The 25,280-nt window shown below is 41.7% G+C and overlaps 2 protein-coding genes across 2 annotated transcripts; one reads left to right on the top strand and one right to left on the bottom strand.

The window, feature by feature from the left end:
* The first annotated feature begins 6,347 nt into the window (after positions 1–6,347).
* On the top strand, positions 6,348–21,196 carry wdr46 (WD repeat domain 46). Its single transcript, XM_088999389.1, has 14 exons — positions 6,348–6,464; positions 6,679–6,834; positions 7,704–7,787; positions 7,859–7,971; positions 8,047–8,134; positions 8,292–8,353; positions 8,665–8,769; positions 10,134–10,284; positions 10,813–11,048; positions 15,712–15,865; positions 16,211–16,358; positions 17,685–17,875; positions 17,961–18,074; positions 18,162–21,196. Exons 1-14 carry the CDS (start codon positions 6,408–6,410, stop codon positions 18,279–18,281), a joined length of 1,779 nt encoding a protein of 592 aa, XP_088855515.1. The 5' UTR covers positions 6,348–6,407; the 3' UTR covers positions 18,282–21,196.
* A 133-nt stretch (positions 21,197–21,329) lies between these two features.
* Positions 21,330–24,854, bottom strand: b3galt4 (beta-1,3-galactosyltransferase 4). Its single transcript, XM_088999414.1, has one exon. It carries the CDS (start codon positions 23,522–23,524, stop codon positions 22,409–22,411), a length of 1,116 nt encoding a protein of 371 aa, XP_088855540.1. The 5' UTR covers positions 23,525–24,854; the 3' UTR covers positions 21,330–22,408.
* Positions 24,855–25,280: the final 426 nt, after the last annotated feature.

Genomic DNA, 25,280 nt, shown 5'->3' with positions numbered 1-25,280 from the left:
TTTTTTATAATGTACAGTGACTGTACATCATATACACAAGCTAAACTGTAGAAATGTAGTTCATATATGAAAAGCTTTTGAACACTTTAATAGTGATATGCAGAGGGACAGCAATGCGGTCTCACTGCAGAGCAAGCCAGCACAAATAGCATCGTGATTGCGCAATCCACGGTGATATATACAGTAAAGTCTCGTTATATCGATATTCTCAGGAGTTGGAAAAAATGTCGATATAACCGGACGATCGATATTTATGTATGTATTTATGTATTTGAATCATATTCCTAACTGGATGTGTAACAAGAAAGCATATCATCCGAATCTGAAGCCATTGTTTGGATTCACAAGCAATGCAAGACGTTTTGGCGTGAAGTCATTTTTATTGGTGTTTTGCATTTGAATAAAAAGTGACATCGGTTGTCCTTTAATACACAGTATGGAATGTTAATAATTTTCAAAATCATCACGCTTCAGCAGACAAAACAAGAAACATTGTTGCAAAAAAACGATTGCATTCATATACAGCACAGTGGGCATGTACATAACACAACAGGGAAACTGCAACGCTTACATCTTACTGTATTATGTATGCAATTTAAAAAAGTCATCAATCTTCTTCTGCTTCCCATTTTTACCTTTTAACACAAACACTTTAATCTCGTCTGCTACGTACGAGCTAGCGTCTGAAAATAAAAATGGCTCTGCTACACGGGGTGCTGGTCACGTAACAAACTCACGTGACCAAGTCGACCAATGGCGCGACCGATGACGTGTCACGTAACCAAGACATGTGACCAAGTCGACCAATGGGGCGACCGATGTATCGATATAAACAGCAAAATGGCCGGCGGGGGATGAAAAGGAGCACCGTAATAACCGGATTATCGTAATAACAGTATAATAAATGTCCTCCATCTATCCCGGTTTTGTGCATCCTCTTCCCTCACACCAGCTACCTTCATGTCCTCTTTGACTTCATCCATAAACCTTCTCTTCGGTCTTCCTCTCGGTCTCCTGCCTGGCAGTGCAAGGCTCAGCATCCTTCTCCCGATATAGTCACTCTCTCTCCTCTGGACATGTCCAAACCATCTCAGTCTGGCCTCTCTGACTTTCTCTCCAAAGCCTCTAATATGACTTGTCCCTCTGATGTACTCATTCCTGATCCTATCCAACCTGGTCACTCCCAAAGAAAACCTCAACATCTTCAGCTCTGCTACCTCCAGCTCTGCTTCCTGTCTTTTCTTCAGTGGCACCGTCTCCAGTCCAAACATCATAGCTGGTCTCACCACTGTTTTATACACTTTTCCTTTCATCCTAGCTGAAACCCTTCTATCACACATCACACCTGACATTTTTCTCCAGCCGCTCCAGCCTGCCTGGACACGCTTCTTCACCTCTTTTCCACACTCTCCATTGCTCTGGACAGTTGACCCCAAGTACTTAAAATCCTCCACCTTCTTTATCTCTTCTCCCTGTAGCATCACTCTTGCACTTGGATCCCTCTCATTCACACACATATATTCCGTCTTGCTGCGACTGATCTTCATTCCTCTCCTTTCTAGGGCATATCTCCACATCTGTAGTTTCTCCGCCACCTGTTCCCTGTTCTCGCTACAGATCACAATGTCATCTGCAAACATCATGGTCCAAGGAGATTCTTGGCTAACATCGTCTGTCAGCCTGTCCATCACCATAGCAAACAAGAAGGGGCTCAGATCTGACCCCTGGTGGAGTCCCACCTCCACCTTGAATTCCTCAGTCATACCGACAGCGCACCTCACAACTGTCTTACAGTCATGATACATGTCTTGCACCGCTCTGACATGCTTTTCCGTCACTCCAGACTTCCTCATGCAATGCCACAGCTCTTCTCTGGGCACCCTGTCATACGCTTTCTCCAGATCTACAAAGACACAATGCAATTCCTTCTGACCTTCTCTGTACTTCTCTATCAGCATTCTTAAAGCAAACACTGCATCTGTTGTACTCTTTTTTTGGCATGAAGCCATACTGCTGCTCACAAATGTTCACTTCTGCCCTTAGTCTTGTTTCAACTACCCTTTCCCATAGTTTCATTGTATGGCTCATCAACTTTATTCCTCTGTAGTTAGTACAACTCTGCACATCTCCTCTGTTCTTAAAAATGGGCACGAGTACACTTCGTCTCCATTCTTCAGGCATCTGTTCACCATCTAAGATCTTGTTGAATAACCCAGTCAAGAACACCACCGCTACCTCTCCAAGACACTTCCATACAAGTCCAAGATGGCGCCCGAGTAGGCAGCCTCAGCAAGTGCTCTCATGAGCCTTGCTTTTTTTGGTTGTTTTTGTCTTGTTTTGTGTTTTCTTTTGTCACTTTGTGTTGTTGTGCATCGTGTGGAACGGATACAGATTGTTTTTCAGCATTTTTGACCACGACATTCATCAAGGAGGAGACTGTGCTGAGCGGTTGCGCCTTTTCGGCAGCATGAATATGCCAGTACTGTTTTTGAATGAGAGGAATGTCGGAGCCATTCGACTGCCATCGCTGGACACCAAAGGGGCCATTGTGCTTTTTTTGCGCCTGTAATGGGCAGCATCTTCACAGGCCCGCTTTGTTTAGCGGAAAGGTCAGTGCCGTTGGACGGTCTGCGGCTGGATGGATGCATGGCTTGAGGAACCCGCAATAAGAAGAAAGGAGCGTCAGCGCAGAGCGCCGATGCGTATGTGGAACTGTTGCGGCTTGGAATTGAAGCAGATTTATGTGGAACAGGAGATGTGAGACAATCTCTTTTCGTCAATGGATGCTACAGCTGCGTGTTTGCTTTCAACATTTAGCTTGTAGTTGACATGCACATTCCACCATGATGTCCCTGATCCACTGGTGGAAAGACGCTTTGATCCTCTCCTCTTTCATCTAGAACTGTTTCATGTCATCACAAAAAGGGTACAGCAAGTCCTGAAGAATGAATGTCTCTCTGTGTCTTTGTTTTGTCATAGTGTCTCTATGCTGTCATATTAGTTGTTATTTAGTTTTTTTTTGTTCTTTTGACTTCAAGACGGCGCCGCGAGAGTGGCTGCCTTTCCAGCAGCTCATGTATTTCGTTTTTCTACTTTCATTCCTTTCATCACTTTGCTGCTGTGAAATGTAAATTTCTCCACTGTGAGACTAATAAAGGCATATCCAATCCAATCCAATACCACGATTGGTAAATCATCAGGCCCCAGTGCCTTTCCCCCCTTCATCCTCTTCAGCGCCCTCCTCACTTCATCCTTGCTAATGCTTGCTACGTCTTGGTCCACAACAGTCATGTCTTCTACTCTTTGTTCCTTCTCATTTTCCTCATTCATCAATTCTTCAAAGTAGTCTTTCCATCTTGCCATCACACTACTGCCACCTGTTAATACATTGCCATCTCTATCCTTAATCACCCGAACCTGCTGCAGGTCCTTACCATCTTTGTCTCTCTGTCTCGCCAGCCTGTAAAGATCAGTCTCACCTTCCTTGCTGTCCAGCCGAGCATACAAGTCATCATAGGCCTCTTGTTTGGCCTTTGCCACCTTTACTTTAACCGTGCGCTGCATCTCCTTGTACTGCTGTCTACGCTCGTCCATCTTCTCAGTGTCCCACTTCTTCTTTGCTAACCTATTTCTCTGTATACACTCCTGCACCTCCCCATTCCACCACCAAGTCTCCTTATCTACCTTTCTTCCACTCGATACACCAAGTACTTTCCGACCCGTGTCTCTGATTATGTTCGCTGTAGTTTGCCAGTCATCTGGGAGGACCTCTTGCCCACCCAGTGCTTGTCTTACCTCCTTCCTAAATGTCATGCAACACTCTTCCTTTTTCAACTTCCACCATTTTGTCCTCACTTCAGCCTTTGGTTTCTTCATCTTCCTCACTGCCAGCGTCATCCTACACACCACCAACCTATGCTGTCTCGCTACACTCTCACCAACCACTACTTTGCAGTCACTGATTTCCTTTAGATGGCGCCGTTGACACAAAATGTAGTCTACCTGTGTACTTCTGCCTCCACTCTTATAGGTCACCCTATGTTCCAGTCTCTTCTGAAAGAAAGTCAACCACCATCTGTCCTTCAGCATTCCTCATCTGGAGTCCAAACCTGCCCATCACCTCCTCCTCATCTTTGTTTCCTGCGCCAACATGTCCATTGAAGTCTCCATCAATTACAACCCTCTCACTTCTCGGGATGTTCTGTATGACTTCATCAAAGTCCAACCAAAATTTCTCCTTCTCCGCCAGCTTGCATCCTACTTGTGGGGCATACCCACAAACAACATTGAACATCACGCCTTCAATTTCTAGCTTCAGACTCATCATTCTATCTGATACTCTTTTTACTTCTAAGACATTCTTAACAAACTCCTCTTTTAAGATAACCCCAACTCCATTTCTCTTTCTGTCTTCACCATGATAGAACAACTTAAACCCTGGCCCTAAGCTTCTAGCCTTGCTCCCTTTCCACCTGGTCTCATGGACACACAGTATGTCTACCTTCCTTCTCTGCATCATGTCAACCAGCTCTCGACCTTTACCTGTCATTGTTCCTACATTCAAAGTTCCTACTCTTAGTTCTATACTCTTGGCGTTCCATTTCTCTCTTTTCCTCCGGGCACACCTCCCTCCTCTCCTTCTTCGACCAACAGTAGTCCATTTTCCACTGGCACCCTGAAGGTCAACAGTACCAATGGCGGCCGTTGTTAACCCGGGCCTCGACCGATCCGGTATGGGATTCATAGGTTTCGCATATTTGTTTTGGATTTTTTTTTTTTTACGTCGGATGCCCTTCTGTATTTATCCGGGCTTGGGACCGACACAATAAGACACTGGCTTGTGCCCCCTTGTGGCTACATTACAAATCAGTAAATAAATATAACTGTTTAATTGATTTTTTCATTTGATATTTCCGTGATGACAGGTAAGGCACGGCTTCACCTGCCTCCCCTGACTGCACGTCACTGCTCACCAGGGAGGCATCCAGGGGGCATCCTAATCAGATGCCCGAGCCACCTCATCTGGCTCCTCTCTATGTGGAGGAGAAGCGGCTCGACTCTGAGCCCCTCCCGGATGACCGAGCTTCTCACCTTATCTCTAAGGGAGAGCCCGGACACCCTACAGAGAAAGCTCATTTTGGCCGCTTGTATCCGGGATCTCGTTCTTTCGGTCATGACCCATAGCCCGAGACCATGGATGAGGGTTGGGACGTAGATCGACCGGTAAATTGAGAGCTTTGCTGTTTGGCTCAGCTCCTTCTTCACCACGACAGATTGGTACAAAGTCCGCATCACAGCAGACGCCGCACCAATGCGCCTGTCGATCTCTCGCTTCCTCGTACCCTCATTTATAAAAATAAAACATGCAAATGATTTGGTCCAAGAAATATTGAGTCCTCTGTTTTGCACTTCTCAGGGTGGCCTCTTTCTCTTTTCTAAATGATATGGCAATGAACCATGGCTTGTTATTGTTGAAGGTGCGCAAAGACCTGAATGGTACATGTCCTCGTCGAAACTGATGTAAGATGTTATTACAGTGTCTGTGTTTTGTTGAAGTTGAAGCATCAGAGACACCTTAGTTACTAACTGCACTACAAGTCTTCTTGTCGTGTCAGCTTTGCTTAGTCTGTCCACTCTCTGACAGTCCTGGCACACTGCTTTTACACATTTGCATCTGCGCCTGTATATAAGTCTGAAATGTAATTAATAGTGATCAGAAAACCTGATGTAACAGATAGTTGTTAGGTTTGCTCGATTAAAATCACACAAAATGATAAAGGGTGACTGGATGTTTCAGCTCGAGTTGGCATACTTGGTCAGCTCGCGTTTGTTACGCTGTGTTTGTGTTGGCTTGCGGTGGGATGCGAGTATGAAGGTGGAGAACTCATCTGGCGAGTAGAATGGCTTACAGTTTAACATAGAGAAAGCCAACCATTCACACGCAATTCCACACCGTCACAGAGTAGGAACCGATCATATACGCTCTGTGCTTTCAAGTCACACGAGGGAACAACTGTACCAACAGAAGTTACAGTGTACATGACGAATGAAAATTATCATTTGCAAATACATTTTTCTCAGCATTTAAAACTATTGAAAAATGTGTTTCATTTAAAACTCTTTATACACTATATCATATTTTTAACCAACGTCAATTACTGTTATAGTTTTCATTGTCTGAAGCATGTTAATTGTTTACCCCACATAAGAAGTACACATTATTAGAAGTAGCAATAAATGTGCTAATAGCAGTAGCAAAATAGTTTTAACTTTTACTTTACATTTAATATCAGGTGATATGTTTTGTTATCAATTAAACAACTGTTTGAGATTTCTTTTGTACACAGTTGGCTTTCATCGCGGAAGTGACGCGCAGGAAAAGGAGTGCATGAGAGTGCACAACAAAGATGGCGGCGGCCGCAGAGCAGGCAACTAAGGAATCACACGTGGGGAAAACGAAAAAGGTAATCAATTATAAAGTTATTAACACGCGACTGCGGTTGTGTGACTTGTTTTCGGTTCATGCAGGCCTCGACAATACGAGAAAACCATGACTTATAAAGAAGAGGCATACAGTGACACTGAATTATAATCAACGCGTGCGAACCAAGTTGTTGCCACTCGCGCCTTAGAATGCCCACTGATAATTTTGTGATTATGAATGGCTTCTTCTGACAGCCTCTAGCTCGTTACTGGCAGGAGAACAGTGATGAAAGAGATAGTGGGAAACCGGCGGCCGATTCTGATGCACAGCACCAGATGCCTCCAAAAAATCCAGCTAAGAAGAGGATGACAACAAACGAACATGGACTAGAAAAACACTTTCAATCTGGGGTAAGACGCATTTAAAATTTCGGATCAAGTGCTTCGTTTCTGTTCTAACCAGACCATTTTTTTCCACCAATATGCTCACCATACACCATCGTCCTTACTGAGACCAGTGTATAAGAATATCTCCAAAAAGACAGTTAAATATTATTGGGAGCCACAGTAGCAATATTGATGTTCTCGACATTAGCACTGGACTTATCTATTCAGAATTAAATTGAATTAAACACGTTATGCTTTGAAAGGTGCTTAAAATGTATGTAAATGTAATGTATTATTATTATTATTATTATTATTATTTGTGGCATCCTGGGTCTTCTGAATTTTCGTAAACTCATGAACTTTGAATATCTGTAAAAGTTAGAACAGCAGAATCATCATAATAAATACTTTTGGGGTATAGAATAACATTTACACAATTATAGGTCAGAGACAATGTGTGTGACAGTGTCAGGTTTATTCTCCCATCACATAAAATGGGAAGAACAGTTTTTCAAGTTTGTTGCTCCTATCATAATTCCGACATTTGTGAAAAGCAAAGAGATGACTGATGAGGAACAATTACAGTAAAGTCTCGTTATATCGATATTCAAGGGAGTCCGAAAAAATATCGATATAACCGGGACTATCGCTATATCCGACCCTGTTTGCATGTAATTTTCTCCGTGCGTGCACAGAAATAGTATCGATATAACCGGGACTATCGATATATCCGATATCGATATAACGAGACTTTACTGTATTAACATACAGATACTCTCTGCAAAAAAAATCTAAAATTAATAATAATCCATCAATGATCAATAAGTATCCAACCAAGAAATTTGTAAACTGTGGTTGATATTTGTCCGACCCAATTATTGGCACTCCCATAGAAACAAGATGCTTTCCCCGGACCCGCTTCTATTCCCGAGGCCAGGCTGCAGAAGTTCGCAAGGGAAAGGGAAACAAAAGTGGAGGTCAGCAATTTCCGTTCGGTATTTATATTATGGTGCTGGTAAAAGCATTTTTTTTCTGTCTTTCTTTTCAGGCCAGCAAACACCACTCCAAGCTGAAAGAAGCCATTGCTCGTTCAGATGAAGCCTCAAAAATGGCCCAAACACAAGCTGCCCGGTTTGACCTTCTACTCCCAGAAGAAGCAGGGTAAAATATCCATGTCTTTGGTGAGATTGTCTGAAAATGCCACACTGTTATAACTTCATTTATGAATTTTCTCAGGTTTCTAGAAGGAGACGACAATGAGGACACGTGTACTATCTCACAGCAAGATATCGCAGATGCTGTGGATATAACATCTGGGACCAAGGTGAGCTATCTTCTCTGTCAGTCTTAGCCCGTTGTTCATTCTTGTAATTTGACATGGACTGATTACCGCTTTGATAGTTTGCTGCGATTGAAATAGGTACAGAAATTAGTTTTATTATTACAGTTGACATTTTTCTTTACATCGACTTTGTCCTCAGTATTTTGACCTGAATCTGTCTCAATTTGGACCATACCAACTGGATTACAGCAAGACTGGACGGTGAGTGACCTACTTTCTTGTCCCAACTTGAATTGCGCTAGTGTTATTGATTAAGACTGTTAATTATAAAAGCTGTTTCACAGTAAAGTCCAATGCGATCAATGTCCTAGATGTAATCAATGTCTTTACTCCAACTTCTTTTCTCGCCTTCATTCATTTCCACACAGAATGCACATTCACGCTGTAAAACTAAATAAGTAAATCTCTCTGTTGAATTTCGATTGCAGTATGGTAGATTCATCGTTATGGGGATAGTATGTATCAATATTTTTATTTTAGGATTAATAGTTTGTGTCAATGTTTTGATTTAGTCACCTACTCCTCGGTGGGAGGAAAGGCCATGTAGCATGTGTCGACTGGCAATCCAGACAGTTAATGTGTGAAATAAACGTGATGGAGTCCATTCGTGATGTTCGGTAAGCCTCCAACACAACGTGCACACACACACGCACAAACTTATCAGACTACAATTGAGAATCAGATACTACATTGTTCAAATCACATGCAGGTGTAAGTTTGGTACCTATATTTTTGTACCTACATACGTGTTAAGTGTCAGAAATCTGGAGATGTTCGTACTCGCGTCTCTGTGGTGCATGTTAAAATAATGTGAGTGTTACAAAAATGTAAATTAGAAGTAAATAAACCACAAAAAATGCTTTCATTGTTTATTTATACATTTAATTAGTATAAAAATGTATTTTGATTTTTACATTTTCTTTTGTTTCACCTTACAAATGAATTGTCTGTATTGTGTAGTTGCTTTATAGAGTGAGTATTGTGGTCAAATTCGGGAGTCTCCCGACCAAATTGTGAGACTTAACATGTATGTACTTATGTCTGCTTTACAAAGTAAAGATACTTTATAATGCCAATACATCCTGCAGCTTTCATTAAAATATGTTGTATTTTTGCATATTATTTTAAAACACAAGGTTTTATTTACATGGTATTATTTTTACTCAAAAGTATGACCTTTTTTATACACACGATCAAATATTGTTCAAGACAAACTTTTTTTTGAGCATTTAACTCATTCACTGCCAGATGGTGTGCAAAAATGTGTCCACTCCTGTGCCAGGGTTTTCGTCATTTTCACTCGAATTGCAGGACCCACAGAATATTGAGTTTTAGGACTACATAAACATTCAATGCATAAGAAACATTGGACTCTCTTCTTTCATCAGAAAAAAAGAGTTAATTCCTAAATGATATCGGTCTGGAAATACATACATACTGGTTTATTTAGGGCTTTAACAACAGCTGAGGCTGGAAGAAAGCTCTAGCATGGAAAACAGGGAAATGCTGCCCCCTTGTGGAAGAAAAACATTGCCAGAAGCCATGGCCAGCGCTTTCTCGGCACCCAAACCACGGGAATGTCGCTCTACGTCATATTTTCAATTCCTGAATACATTCGTGAATGGCAGTGAATGAGTTAATAAATGGTACACAAGTGTCACATTTGTGATAGACTTGCTGAGGCGTATATTTGCTACTTTTATTATGTGTGCCTTGTCCTCCAAGAGGAGCAGTGCACAAATGCATTTGTTTTGCTCTATGTCTTAGCATTGAGCTAGCCCACATTTTCAAGACAGTAAATAAAGTGTAATTCTCTTTATTTTGTACCAGTTTTATTTTACGACTGTTGCTTCCAAGCACTGCTAGTAAGTAGGCTGGCAAAATGGTCGCAGGTGATGGCACATCCGACCAATTTTAGAAATAAAATATGGATTAAGTTATTCCATTTATGATGCATTCAAAACAAATGTGCACATTTCAGATGGCTTCACACCGAGAACATGTTTGCAGTAGCTCAGAAGAAGTGGTTGTTCATCTATGACTCAAATGGAATTGAACTTCACTGCATCCGCAAGTTCAATGATGTCCTTCGCATGCAGTTTCTGCCATACCACTTTTTGTTGGCCACTGCTGTAAGTTTATACTTTCTTCAATGTTTGTGTCAGAAATAGATACGCAATAACTACAATTTACACTTTTAATTATGTCAACATGATCCCAAGCAATACCGGCACATTGACTTACAAGTAGTTCGCTTTGTTCTATGACCACGCATACATGAATAAACATAATTGGCATCAATCTGTCCCAGCACCACGAAAATAAACTGATATTTTGCATAACAATATTCCATACTCAGTGGAACGGGCATGGTCAGTGAAAATTTCATGCATCAAATTGAGCTGTCTTTGTCATTCTTGTTATTTGCCATAATTCATCCTAACAAATGTAATTACCGGAATTCATCCTGAACGAGGACAATTCGTGCTTGACACGATAGGATGGAAGTAACATGATAAAAAATGCCCTTTTTTTTCTTTTTTTCCCCTTGTTTCTTTTAATTGTCACCAGGCATGATTCTTACAGATTGTGGCTATGCCTGAAGTATATCTTTTGCTATAAACAGGAAGGGTTGACTGAGTTTTGTTATTCTGTTTTAGAGCATGACCGGTTTCCTGCAGTATCTTGATGTATCTGTGGGAAAAGAGGTTGCTGCCATATGCACCAAGAAGGGCCGCCTGGACGTGATGTGCCAGAACCCCTACAATGCTGTCATCCATCTCGGGCACTCCAACGGCACAGTCACCCTATGGTCGCCCAGTCAGAAAGAGCCCCTTGTCAAGATGCTGTGTCATCACGGTGGTGTGCGCTCTGTGGCCGTGGACAAAACAGGAACGTGAGTCAAAACTCACAAAAAAGCACACTGGCAATGTTCTTGTCTTAAAGGACAACTGACGTCACTTTTTTGTTTCTTAACTGACATCAGAAAAACGTTTTATAGCATCTAAAATACCCAAAACATGCAGTATGATATTTTTATTCAAATGCAAAACACCAATAAAAATGACTTAAAGTGTCCAAAATCTGCAAAAAATTGAGCTGCGAATTGGGCATTTTCAGAAAGACCCGCCCCCAGTTTGTGATGTCACGCCAAGACGTCTTGCATTGCTGGAGAATCAAAACAATGGCTTCAGATTCGGAGACTATGCTTTCTTGTTACACCTCCAGTTAAGAATATGATTCAAATAGTTCTGAAGAGGAAAGCATACATGTTTGCAATCGATTAAATAATTTATCCCGTGCCATTTTGAGACAACATTGGGAAGAAACGATCACCAGAACAGAGGCACAAAATGGCGACCTCCTGTGGCCACCTCAGTTTCCACAGGCTGATAAATTCCTTATATGGAGCTTGGACACCCTCTTCTGGCGGCTTTTGGGTGCAACACAAGGTTTTCAGACCAAACAATACAGCAAAATACATTGACGTGATGGAAGGACTGCTACAATTTCTTTTTTTACAATGTCTTTTTTTCGGTCAGGGGGCATTCCTACAGTGACGTCACGTACGGACTCGTCACCAACTCAAAAACAAGACTTCCTGAATATTCAGCGCGAGTCTTAAAACGTAAAATATAGCTATATGCGGTGGAATCTTTTTAAATTACGCTCAGTAGAAGTCATTTGAAGCCATTTTGCAAATTATGGACACAACTTGTTCGGAGACGTCGGTTGTCCTTTAAGAATTCTGTCCAAACTTTTCCATGAGGAGTGAAAACCTGTGACGGATTGCCAGCACCCAAAACTGTTTGTAGATGCGTATTGATATCACACAAGTTGGAGACAGGGAAAAATTGTGTGCTGGTGTTTAAATAATCATCGTAAAAAGGAACCTTAGAGGACAACCGATGTCTCCGGACAAGTTGTGTCCATAATTTGTAAAATCACTTCAAATGACTTCTACTGAGCGTATTTTACAAAGATTCCACTGCATATAGCAGCTATATTTTACGTTTTAAGAGTCGCGCTGAATATTCAGGGAGTCTTTTTTTTAGTTAGTGACGATACCTAGCGTGATGTCACGCTAGATCTTGTCACTGACCGAGAAAGCGACACACAATGCATTTTTGGGTACTTTGTTTGGTCTGAAAACTTCGTGTTGATCTGTGTTGATGGCGAAATTAGAAGGAAAACACATAAAAAACGCCATGGTGAATCGTTGTGTGTTGCACCAAGACTACTATTTGATACGAGCTGACACAAATTCCCAGCAGACAAATCAGTCCATTTCCAACAAAGCTTGGGCACCATCTTGTGCATTTTCTGGGACGCTACATTTCAGTCCTGATGCCTCAAAATGACGGAATAACTTCTTTAGTCGATTGCAAACATGTATGCTTTCCTCTTCAGAACTATTTGAATCATATTCATAACTGGATGAGTAACAAGAAAGCATCTTCTCCGAATCTGAAGCCATTGTTTTGATTCTCGAGTAAGGCAAGACGTCTTGGCGTGATGTCACAAACAAGGGGGCCTTCTGAAACTGGCCATTTCCAGTTTGATTTTGAAGTAGTTTTTGGACACTTTAAGTCATTTCTATTGGTATTTTTCATGTGACTAAAAATATCAGCCTGCGTGTTTTGGGTATTTTAGATGCTATAAAATGTTTTTCTGATGTCAGTTAGGAAACAAAAAAAATGGTCTTGGTTGTCCTTTAAACCAGTGATTTTCAACCACTGTGCCGCGGCACACTAGTGTGCCGTGAGAGATTGTCAGGTGTGCCGTGAGAAACTATCCAATGCCCCTTTTTCAAATGTAAAATTTTACAAACATTTATTAATCATTTTCTGCCAATATTATGTCATTGTCCGGTGTCCGTGCTGAAAAGAGTAGGAGTGTAATTTAATAATCGGCCGTGTGGCTACACGTCACCATTGCCTCGTTCCTACGAGATGGTTAGTGGTGTGCTGCAAAAAAATTCCAATGTAAAAAAAACGTGCCTCAGTTGAAAAAAGGTTGAAAAACACTGCTTTAAGCATTATAAGCGCCATTTCCTAGTATACTTGTAACTGAGCATTTTAATCTTCAGTCAGGTGTTTTTTAAATTTTGATGTATACCAAATGATATTTCCACAGATTGTATTTGCAATATAGCCCTTCCGCAAATAGCAAAAATCACAAGTTAATGACACCCACAGCGGTTTGATAGTTTCAAACATAAATTTGCCACATTACAGATCAAAAACAGTTCAGTATTATTTCACATATGTCAAAAATCCCTCAAAAGGAATTGCTTCAAGAGGATTTGATTTTTATTAATATGCATATGGAAATGATCCGATGACTCTTGAGCTCAACTGAGCTTCTCTCCCACATACTTTGTGCTTGTCTTTCAGTTGAGATGTCACTTGAACACGGTTCCTTGAAACTCAGATGCCAAAGGGCATAGTTTTGACTTATATGAAAGCTGGACCACACCTCTTTTAATTACCGGGATAAGAATTATGTGTTTCGTTTGCCAGATATTTTTCCAGTTCTTCAAGGATATTACACACCTTTAACAAAACAGTAAAAATGTATTTGCAGTGATACCTTGGCTTACGAACTGAATTGGTTCCCAGACAGAGTGTGTATCCCAAAAAATAATTTTCCATAGAAAACCATTAAAATGAGAATAATCCGTTCCCAGGTCCCCATAAAACACAATTTTCTACTTTCTAATTTTCTAAGCCTTAAAACTACACAAAATATACTTTATTATATGTATAATAAATGGACTATGGTATTATAATTAAAGAAATAAACTGTACGCTATAATAAAGTCGTTTTATTTACCTTTATGATGGTCGTTGATGGCTCGATGGAATGGAGTGGCCGGTTTCATCAGCATTAAACACTTGATGAGGAACGTAGCCTTCTTCTTTCACCATCTTGAGGAATGATCCCTTGTAGGTGCTTTCTCTGTGATAATTGTATCTAGTTCCTCATCAATTGTGTTTTGTTTAGCTGAGTCCATAGCTTTTTGCATCAAGTGTACAGATGGCTTGTGCGGATTCTTTGTGGAGCCTGATTGATGGGATATTTTAACCTTGCAATCTACACTCTGCCTTTGAACTATCAAAGTTGAAACTCTCTCACTGTCGTCTGCCTGTCTCTTTAATGTTTAAACCACCCCCCTCACTGCTGCGTTCTTGACCAATCACGTGGCTTTAACCGAAGTGTTGTGTGAAGAATGGGCTCGTTCGCAAACGACACATCACTCATTGAGGCAGCTCCGTGTACGAAAAAGTATGCCAAGGTAAAGTTTGTATGCCAAGGTAAAATTTTCATAAATGTCACGTTTGTAAACCGAAAAGTTCGGAGGCCAAGGGGTTCGTAAACCGAGGTATCACTGTATATGGAAGGAATGAACCCAAAATATATGGGGCATCGGCGCCATCTTGTGCTATCCAAGGCTGCGGTCCCCACACTGTTTTTCCTCTCCTGACCGGTTTAACGTCAGTCGATTTAAGATCAGACGATATTTTCAGGGACTTTGAGGTGTGGTGTATAAATACAACAAAATAACCTGATTTGACCTGCATGAAAACTGCTATTTCTCATCAATATCAAACATAAATTATGGCATGAGGAATGTCTTATCTGGCAAAAACGCAAAGTGCATGAAAAATAGCAATCGCCATAATATCCCGATCTTAAGTAGGGCTCCTGATACTGTCTTATGAAATCCAACCTTCTTTTTCTTGGAAATCGTATGCTTCTCTTCGGTCTCCTGTTTTGGCCCTTCTCCCATTCCCAAATAAACTTCCCAAAGACTCCAAAAGGCCTTTTTTCCATTTCATTTTGCTAGCTCCTGGGTTTCATTTTGGTGGTAACCTATCACGTGACTGAGAAATGCACCTTGACCTACGTCAAGAGTGGCATACTGTCGATGAATGTCACAGGGAATCTAGTAAGTTTTCCATTTACCATCTTTCATCTTTCCATCCTGTGTTCTTCCATCACCGTTTGGTTCGGGGCCGCCACAAAAATGGACAAAATCCGACTTCAACGGACAGTTAGGACGGCGGAAAAAATCATTGGCACCGCCCTACCCACTCTTGAGGACTTGCACACTGCAAGAATCCAAACTAGGGCGCGGAAAATCCTACTGGACCCTCCGCACCCTGCCCACCACCTTTTCCAGCTACTCCCCTCAGGCAGGCGCTACCGATCCATGCGCACCAAATCCAGCAGACATTTAAACAGCTTCTTCCCCCAAGCCATTAACTCTTTGAACTCTTTCAACAATAGCCAAAATGGAACTGTATAGTGCCACTTAGCAGTTTTTTTTTTTTTTTTTACAACGATACTAGTGCAGCGTGTTCTACCGGAAACAAATTCCTTGTGTGTTCTACATACTTGGCAATAAAGATGATTCTGATTCTGATTCAGATTCTGTAATAAATAAAAAGTAGTTTCTAATGCAAGTTATTTATTCATTCTGTGTGGCACGGTACCAAATGATACACCGGCTGGTAACGGTCACGGCCCTAATTTCACGTTTCATGTTTTGGCAGATATATGGTGACGTCGGGCATGGACAAAAAGCTGAAGGTGTTTGACGTCCGAACTTTCCAGAACCTCAATTCTTACTTCCTCCCTGCTGGAGCTTCCTGTTTGTCACTGAGCCAGCGGGGGCTGCTTGCTGCAGCCACGGGAGACGTTGTCCAGGTCAGTCATATCATCTTATATGAACTAGGATTTGCGTTGGACAATAATAATTGTCTTCTTTACTCACATTTTTTTTCCCTTGCAAACATCGATTGTGCATGAAAACAGACGTAGATGCTGATCGTCTAAGCAAAATGTTGGACATGTCACAGCTGAGACAAGTTACAAGATGACTGATTTTGCCTCTAATAAAATGACATGTCTGAACGGCAGGTGTAAAATGTACTTTGCCTGGTTGTGTCGTCACAAATTTTATCTCAATGTTCCATACAAGCCCCGAGAAAAGCAGTACTGTAAATATATTTGTGGTTTCTTCTGACGATATACAGTAAACATCCATTGCAGGTGTACAGGGATGTCTGGAGTTCTCCGGTGAGAAAACCCTACATGGCCCACAGAGCCCAAGCTGCAGCGTGTGAGCTACGCTTTTGCCCCTTCGAGGATGTCCTCGGGATCGGGCACGGGAAAGGCTTCACTAGCATGCTCGTACCAGGTCTGAAAGCATTTGGCATTTTTTGATGTGCCTTCAGATACAACTTTAGTTTGTTCCGTATTGACTATGTTGTTATTGTCTGTCCAATGTGTCTATATTACATAATGGAGCAACAGTGGTGCCATTGTTAGCCCATCCTGAGTGTTTTTTATTAGTATTAAGCAAAGTGGACCGTCCTCAGGTATAACTCTTAACTCATTCACTGCCAGATATGTGCAAATATGTCCACCCCAGTGCCAAGGTTTTTGTCATTGTTGTCATTGAATTTTAGGACTACATAAACATTCAAGATAGCCTTAGAAAACGTACTCTTTAATTTCATAAGAAAAAAAGGGTTAATTCCTAAATGATATGGGTCTGGAGTTATATGAGCTTGAAATGAGGGTGGCTGTCCAAAATACAATGCAATACATACATATTGGTTTTTGTCGCGCTTTAACAGTTAAAGCTGGAACAAAGTGCTAACATGGAAAAAAGGGAAGTGTTGCCCCTTGTAGAAAAGGAAAACATTGCCAGAGGCCATGGCCAGCGCTTTATCGGCACCCAAGCATGAAAACCCAAAACCCCCAAAAATTCAGCGATGGTGCTCTCCGTCATATTTTCAATTACCGAATAAATTCGGGAATGGCAGTGAATGAGTTAAGTTGGGTCACTCAGATTTAAAGGCACCACTATGTATGCATACAATATAACACGTGTTTATACAGTGATCCCTCGCTACTTCGCGGTTCACTTATCGCGGCTTCAGTGCGTCGCGATTTTTTTTCAAGGGAAAAAAACCTTTGTTTTAATTAATTAATGGCATGCAAATGTGCAAACAAACAAAGTAAAAGAAACAACACTGCAAGCAAAGCATAATAAAATCAAACACACTGGCTTTGAACAGCTCATGGAGCATTCTGCTTCAAGAAATCGGGCCATGTCGGTTTATAAAAATCTTGCGAAAAAAAAGAGTGCCAACAACTACAGATAACAATGTTCTTCTCTCTGAGAAAGACTCCTTCAGTAGAGAAAGGCGCGACAGCGCAGCGGAGTCAGGACAAATAGGCGCAGCAGCAAAATATTGTTTTACAACACCGTTCTTTAAACTATTAAAAAAAAGAGGTTTTATTTTTTGTTTCATTCTGCAGTATGTACAGTTTTGCATTGTGTAAAAAAAAAAGCTGACTACATTGTACTTCACGGGTTTCACATATCGCGGGCTATTTTTGGAACGTATCTCCCGCGATAAACGAGGGTTCACTGTATACCTTTCACAACAGCTGCAATATTGAGATGGTGATTGAATGTTTCAAAGAAAACATTCATCCTCATATTAATTTCCAGGTGCGGGCGAGCCCAACTTTGATGCCCTTGATTCCAATCCATACCGCAGTGCCAAGCAAAGGCAGGAATGGGAAGTTAACGCGCTGCTGGAAAAGGTCCAGCCTGAGCTGATCAGTTTGGACCCAACTCAACTTGGAAAGGTTGATCTTGGCACCTTCCAACAAAGGCACCAAGACAGAGTGGAGGCCCTGGTCCGTTTGAGAATTCTTGTCATTGAGCTTCAAATTTAAAAGAAACCCCGCTAGACAGTATAAAAATAACACTTTGTCTCTCTAGGGCTTTGATCCTCTTGCCAGAGAAAAGTTTGTCCCCAGGCATAAGAAAAAAGGCCGTAGCTCCGCGGGCAATGTGGAAAGGCGCAAGAGACAGGTTGCTAATATTGACCAGAGGGTAAGTGTGCAATCAAATGCTGGTATCTCTGTTATTGCATCTGCTGAGGATATCTGTCACGATTAATTTGTTCCTTTCCCCATCCAGGATCTTATCGTGAAAAGTATGGAGGACAAAATGAAACTGGAGCACGAACAAAAAGCAAAGGAAAAGAAGAGGGAAGCTCTCAGAAGTCAAAAATCAGCTCTTGGAAGATTCCAGAAATAAAAGAGAAGCCATTGTGCCCCTCAAACACTGTGACATCCTTGTTCCGAGTGACGCACGCCCCGTGTGGTCGAAACAAGTCCTGCCGCTAACCTGGGAAGGAGGACATTGTTTCTGATGAGTGACGTTTGTTTGTAGTCAGTGGTGAATGATGTGGCAGTGTAGCTTCTTTCATACCTTAAGCACATCCTGTCTGCAGAGGGAAATTTAAATATGGGAATTGCTTCTGAACAAACTTGTGCTTTTGAATGATATCCCCCCCCCCAAAGATATCCCCATCTTAGTTATTTCATATAAAAAAAATATTTTGATGGCATTCAAAATGTGCATGTATTCTGCAGTTGAAGTATCTCCTACAAGTCACATCAGAATAAAAACACACAAATTTTTACTAATTGAAACAAAAGGCTGGAAATGGGACATAGAAGGAAGTAAAACAATAGCCACAACTTTCATCTCCTTCCTGATGCCTGTTCCTCGGTGCTGGTTAAATATTACATGCAAATTCACACATGCACACACACATTCTCCTGGTGTCAGCAGCGTACTTTGACTCGTGACAAACTGTTTTGAAACATGGCAGGTAAAACAAAACAGGAATTGTGGAAATATTTTGACTCCTTTATTGAATGCCCACATTCCATTCACAGTAATGTCATAGATGTAAAAAAAAACATCTGTTTATTTTTAGGAATAAATTTGATTGGATTGAGGAGTGAAGCCAGACAAACTGGGGGTCAAACTTTATGTAGATTTGCTCATGTCATCAGCACAACCCTCAGTCAATATTTACTCTCGTCATAAAACGCAATAAATACTGCTTGAATTGGAACAACGGGGACTCAGTGCATTATGTAAAAAGTGTTATACATACAAGTGTTGTTAAAGCACATGTAATTATATATCATGTTTGTACATGTAAGGTATTTCATTTGCAAAGAAACATTTTCTTCTATCATTGACTACCATTGTGACAATAAAATACCATAAAACAAGCTCAGTACATGCCATACAAACGGATGGGTTGTGTTGTAGTTATTTTTCCTCACAGTTCTGCACTAATTAACAATGACGGTGATGGGATGTCAAATAGCTAATATTGCCTACCAAGGTTGACCTTTAGGTAGTGGAGGGCCGTCAGGGCCTGCAAGGCCTTCTCCGCTGGCCTAAAAATATCTGAATCACGCACGGACTGATGTTAATTATATTTTGTCCAGGAATTCTTCGTAAATAATTCCAAATTGTCTTTCAGCCTCCTTTTATTGTCTTTCAACTGTTATAATAATAATAGTAATAATACATTTCATTTATAAGCACCTTTCAAAACTCTTAAAGACACTTTACAGTCACAGGATATTTTTTCTGTGGGTGAGCAGCGGCAGCCACACGCGCCAGCGTTCACTCAACCCGGAAGTAACATAAAGTAAAAAAAAACAAAATACAGTGGGACCTTGGCTTACGAACTTAATTGGTTCCCAGACAGGGTGTGTAAGGCGAAAAGTGTGTATCCCAAAAATTAATTTCCCATAGGAAACCATTAAAATGAGAATAATCCGTTCCCAGGTCCCCATAAAACATAATTTTTTACATTCTAATTTTCTACACCTTAAAACTACACAAAATATACCTTATTTTATGTATAATAAATGTGCTATAGTATTATGATTAAAGAAATAAACTCTGGAGTGTCCGGTTTCCTCAGCATTAAACACTTGTCGGTGCTTTCTCTGTGATAATTGTATCTAGTTCATCAATTGTGATCTGTGTAGCTGGGTTAATAGGTTTTTGCATCAAGTGTACAGATGACTTGCGTTGATTTGTGGAGCCTGATTGATAGGATATTTAACCTTCCAGTCTACACTCTGCTTTTGAACTATCAACGTTGGAATGGGTCCAAATTCCACTGTTTTCTATCCATTTTCTCACCATTTTACTTTTTTCCCCCTTTTCTTTTTTTTGTTTCAAGCTCTGTCCTCTCCCTTTCGTGTGTGTGTTTTGTCTCTCTCTGTCTGCCTGTCTCTTTGATGTTTAACCCCCCCCCCCCCCCACTGCTGGTTTCTTGACCAATCACGTGGCTTTAACCGAAGCTGCCATTTCCTTGTTTGGAGAACGGGATCATTCATGAACGACACATCACTCATTGTGGCAGCTCCGTGTGTATCCCGAAAAATAGTTTGTATGCCAAGGTAAAATTTTCATAAATGTAACGTTCGTAAACCGAAAACTTCGTAAGCCAAGGGGTTCGTAAACAGAGGTTCCACTATAATACATTTAATTTCTAAGTGCCACAAATACACATGCGCACACACACAGGAGAGAGAGGGAGAGCTTCGCACACGTGCCTGGCAAGATTATGTGGCACTGGGGGAAACCTTGCATGTGAGTACTGCACTCCAAAATTGATTCATTTTTAGTATCAATATTTCTTGGGGTAAAGACAATAGACAAAACTGAAATTACTGTTGTGCTGCTTGCAGTGTTTTCGTACTTTAGCATTTACCCAATCACATTTCAGCCATCATTTGTTACAAGGTTTGAAATCTATCCGGATGCTTTCACAAACAGGTCTCCAGGCCCTGGAGCATAGAAATCAATGGCAATGAAATACTTGCTTTAACCAATCAGAGTTCAAGTCGGCAACCCAAGGCCTGCTCAAAGGCGCTGTCAACTTCAGTTTTCGCAAATTATGATTAACTAGTCACATGATTGGCTAGTGTCTAGCCAATTATAGTAGTAGTGATAAGTGCATACTGGCCAGAGCGAGCACACTGAATCTGTAGCGAGCTCCATGAGCGAATATATTGTTGTGTTGATAAAATAGCGGTTGTGTCAACCCACAATGACTGAAGGAGGAGAAGAAATTGGTTTGGTTGCAGAGATACTGTTAAAGCCATTTTCAAGATGGACTTTTCAGAATAGATGGATTGGATTGGATTGGATTGGATATGCCTTTATTAGTCTCACAGTGGAGAAATTTACATTTCACAGCAGCAAAGTGATCAAAGGAATGAAAGTAGAAAAACGAAATACATGAACTGCTGGAAAATCATAAAAAAGGTTGGACAGCTCTTCCTAGCAAAAATAGCAAATAATATCGCAATTTTATGAGGTTATCATGACTCTACACGTTCATAGTAAAAACAGTTTAATGACAGTATTTCTTAGGTTTCTTCCAGTCTCAAGTTATTGCCTGGCCAACGACAACCTCTAGTGGACACCCCACACTGGCAGAAATTAAACACGGGTGCCCTACAGTTTATATTGATATAGAAAACATGCATTCAATTAAACTGGCTCATGTTTTTTCTAGTTTAAAATATGTGCCTTGACTCATCAATGTTGGGAAACAGGTCTGACAATGGATTGTGCCAGTGCAAAGATGCCCAGATCATATCTGATGAACTCACTTCCTGCATGTGCCCCATTACAGCAATGGTGCCCAATAATTAGTCCATTTCGGTGTCAACACTGATAGAATAAAAAATAGAACGCATTTACACCAGCTGAACAAGTGTTCTTTAACTCATTCGCTGCCAGACATGTGCAAAAACGTGTCCACTCCAGTGCCAGGGTTTTTGTCATTGTCACTCGAATTGCAGGACCCACAGAATATTGAGTTTTAGGACTACCTAAACCAGGGGTGTCAAAGTCATTTTTTTGCCGCGGGCCACATTGTAGTTATGGTTTCCTCTCGAGGGCCGTTATGAATTTGGGGAACCCATTAGAATGTTTAAATCCCTTCAAATATTACATATAGAGCACACAGCAAATTAATGAATAACTCGTTTTCAAATCTGAAGTCAAGAATAATGACTTTTATTGTGGTTGACATCCAAAAATATGAAATTTTGGCTCAGATTTTAGCAATCATCATGGAATTTAACAAGTTTGATTTGCTTTCGCGGGCCGAAAAAAAATGATGTGGTGGGCCGGATTTGGCCCGCGGGCCTTGACTTTGACACCTGTGACCTAAACATTCAATGCAGTGTAAGAAACCTTGTACTCTCTTCTTTCATTAAAAAAAGTTAATTCCTAAATTATATGGGTCTGGAGTTATATGAGCTTGAAATGAGGGCGGCTGCATCTCCCCTGTCGGTTTTTTGTAAGAAAAAAGTAGACTTTTGCGCCATTCACGTCTCCTTCCCCAGGCCAAGCACTGAGCCCAGCAGCGAGCCAACTTTGCACATCCCCAAAGATGCTCGCGTGCTGAACCACAGGCACTGTCCCGATGAGTGAGTATCAGCCCAGTAGTATAACATATCCCGAGGTGGAATGTGGTGCACTGACACCATGGCTTGGTAGCAGCAGCGCCCGTACGGCATCGGTGGCCCACCAGAGAACAGGGGGGAGTGCGTCGGCACGATACCAGCTGCCCGGGCGCACACGCCCACAAACACATCTTCAGGAGGTTGAGCAGTGGATAAGGGTGACACAAACGCAGCCAATGATATTTTGAGCAATGCGGAGCGCGATAAAACATAAGCTGTACCACTGCAATAGTCTGGGAAAACAGATGGCGGGTAGGCTTCATTCGAGACGTAGTGCCTGCTGTGAGGGTCCCGGTCTGGAGCCACGCGGAGATGCACCCTGCCAAGGTACAAGTCAGTTTGTTGGTACGGGCTGCGGTTCTTGTTCAGTAGGTGCAGGAGTGCGCTGGGATTGAATAGGACGTCGTCATCCACTTTGGCCATAAAGTGAGCTTGGGGGCAGAAGCGGCGCACCCAGCTTTGCAGGGCTAAAGTTTTCAGGGTCAGGTTGGCGTACGAGTCCAGAAAACGCCCTTGAACCAAGTCCCCTTGCTCCCGAGCCTCCTCAAAGAGCATTTTGGCCAGTCCTGGGTCAGATGGAACACCCAGCATGAAGAGGGTCATGACCCTCAGCCCACTCACGTTGCTCACCCCACCCCACGTGTCCCTGATGGCTTCACGTGCCCTGTGGTGAGCAGGGGCCGAGATAACCATGGTAATGAGGTACGGCTTGGCGCGCTGGCACACCAAAGGACTGGGCATGAGCAAAAACTCCTCGGGTCTGGAAGGAGGGACGTTCTGCGGGGGGAATATGCGGGCATGTGGCTCCGGCACGGCGCTCATTCCAAGAGACGTGATCCAGTATTCAATAAGGTCCACAAAAAGCAAAGCGAAGACGGCAATGCCAATGATGGCTACGCAAGCGCACGACAAGAAGCCAGAGTGCCCCCCTCGTTTTCCCCACCTTGGTATGCATATCCACAGCCCACGAACGACCATCGTAGCTTTCACGCGGTGGTCTCTCCTCCTCTCGCGCTGCGGATACTGCGGACGCCCCAGTCAGCGGAGAAGTGGGCTTCGCAGCTGCGCACAAGACACGATCGAACGAGCATTGCACTCCACCACCCCCACCGTCGACATGAAGAAGCTCGACCAGAATGAGACTTTGGAAATTGTGACGGAAACCCGCTCATCTCAACAGTTGCTCGAGAAACGTTCTGCTGACATGTCAATCCAAGTCCTGAACACGTTTCTGTCCAATGCCACGTCCATTTACTTCATTTTAATTCCTCACGATAAGAAAAAATATCACGCGGGGAAAATGTTTTTTTTTTTTTTTTTTAAATGTAGCATGTGATGAATATTTTTTTAAAGGAGGCTGTTGTCCCAGTTCTCTGACAAGGGAAGAAAATATGTTTTTGTTGTTGTGAAAAAATGTACAATACGTGGAATGTTTTTTTTTCTTCACATTTTTTAAATGAGCTGTCGCCCCGGTGATCTGATTGGACGTTGCTCCTGTCAGTCAAGTGGACAGTTTAATTGTCCATTTGTCAAGTGAATCGGCAAGCTAACTGAGTTAGCTTGCCGGTTCATTTACTTTACTTTAATTTCTCGCGATATGAAATAATATCACACGGGGAATATATTTTTTGTGTGTAAAATGTGCCATGTAAGGAATGTTTATTTTTAAAAGGGGCTGTTGTCCCGGTACTCTGACAATGGAAGAAAAACAATGTTTTTGTTGTGAAAAATATACCACCTGGGGATTTTTTCCCCATTTTTGAAGGAGCTGTCGTCCCGGTGATCTGATTGGACGTTGCGGTTGTCGCGTGCCCAAACCAGCTTCCCCGTGCACGCGCTTTTGTTGGGATTGTTTTGTTTAGTTTCAGATTTTTGTTTGCTTTTGTCTATCGTCGCGTGTCCTTTAGATCATAGAGAACTAAAGCATACATCAGTGATGCCATTTTCAGCTACCGGTACTCCTGTTTTTTTATTAACAGTTTTCCTCGGTTTTGGGGCGACATTATCGGGAAAACGGTGGTTTGTGGTACTTTTGTTTCATCTTCACATTACTTTACAATTAATTCCTGCTGGTTCACAGCGAGGAGTCTGGAATGTAGCAGTCCTCGGGGGCATATCTTCTTTTCCTTTCGGCTTTTCCTCTCAAGGGGTGGCCACAGCAAACCAGTGTCCTCCATCTTTAGAGGTTTGACCCGCATATTTGTTTTGGTCAAGCTTTTACGTCGGATGCCCTTCCTGACACAACCCTCTGTATTTATCCAGGCTTGGGACCGGCACAAGAAGACTTATGTCCCTTTGTGGCTACAGAACAAGCAACTCCCAGTGGGCAAATGATGTCAATTTACTTCTGTATAAAAACGTGAGATCAGTACATACGTCAGATAACGATTTTATAAATGTTATTTCAGCATCACTTCTATATCAAGCCCACGCAAATAACAGAATTCAATGTTAATAGGAAATGTTCATAATATTCTCTATACTCTCATCTATAGCTGCTTCATACAACAAGGAGGCGCAGAAAAGTGGTTAACATTGAATGAGTGTCTTAATTGTTGTGTTATATTATGTTTATAATTTAGTTTTTGACTTGAAGAAACACTAAAATATGGTGATCACGAGATAAATGTGCATTAAGAATAACAAAACAATTAATCTTGTTTTTAATTTGGATTCTCGATCGACGAGTGAAAGAACGAACGCCCTGATTCACATGCAGACACACGTGTCTCTT

The sequence above is a fragment of the Hippocampus bargibanti genome, linkage group LG01, assembly GCF_051943395.1.
Source record: "Hippocampus bargibanti isolate YZ-2025 linkage group LG01, ASM5194339v1, whole genome shotgun sequence".
In the NCBI taxonomy this organism is placed as follows: domain Eukaryota; kingdom Metazoa; phylum Chordata; class Actinopteri; order Syngnathiformes; family Syngnathidae; genus Hippocampus; species Hippocampus bargibanti.
This window is presented reverse-complemented; position numbering and strand designations above follow the sequence as displayed.

Excerpts from the sequence above, each read along its gene's own strand:
- wdr46 (XM_088999389.1), top strand. The coding sequence starts at position 6,408 with ATGGCGGCGGCCGCAGAGCAGGCAACTAAGGAATCACACGTGGGGAAA. Across the intron at positions 7,972-8,046 it reads CTACTCCCAGAAGAAGCAGG|GTTTCTAGAAGGAGACGACA; the intron begins GTAAAATATCCA and ends GAATTTTCTCAG. Across the intron at positions 8,770-10,133 it reads GAGTCCATTCGTGATGTTCG|ATGGCTTCACACCGAGAACA; the intron begins GTAAGCCTCCAA and ends TGCACATTTCAG.
- b3galt4 (XM_088999414.1), bottom strand. The coding sequence starts at position 23,524 with ATGGTCGTTCGTGGGCTGTGGATATGCATACCAAGGTGGGGAAAACGA.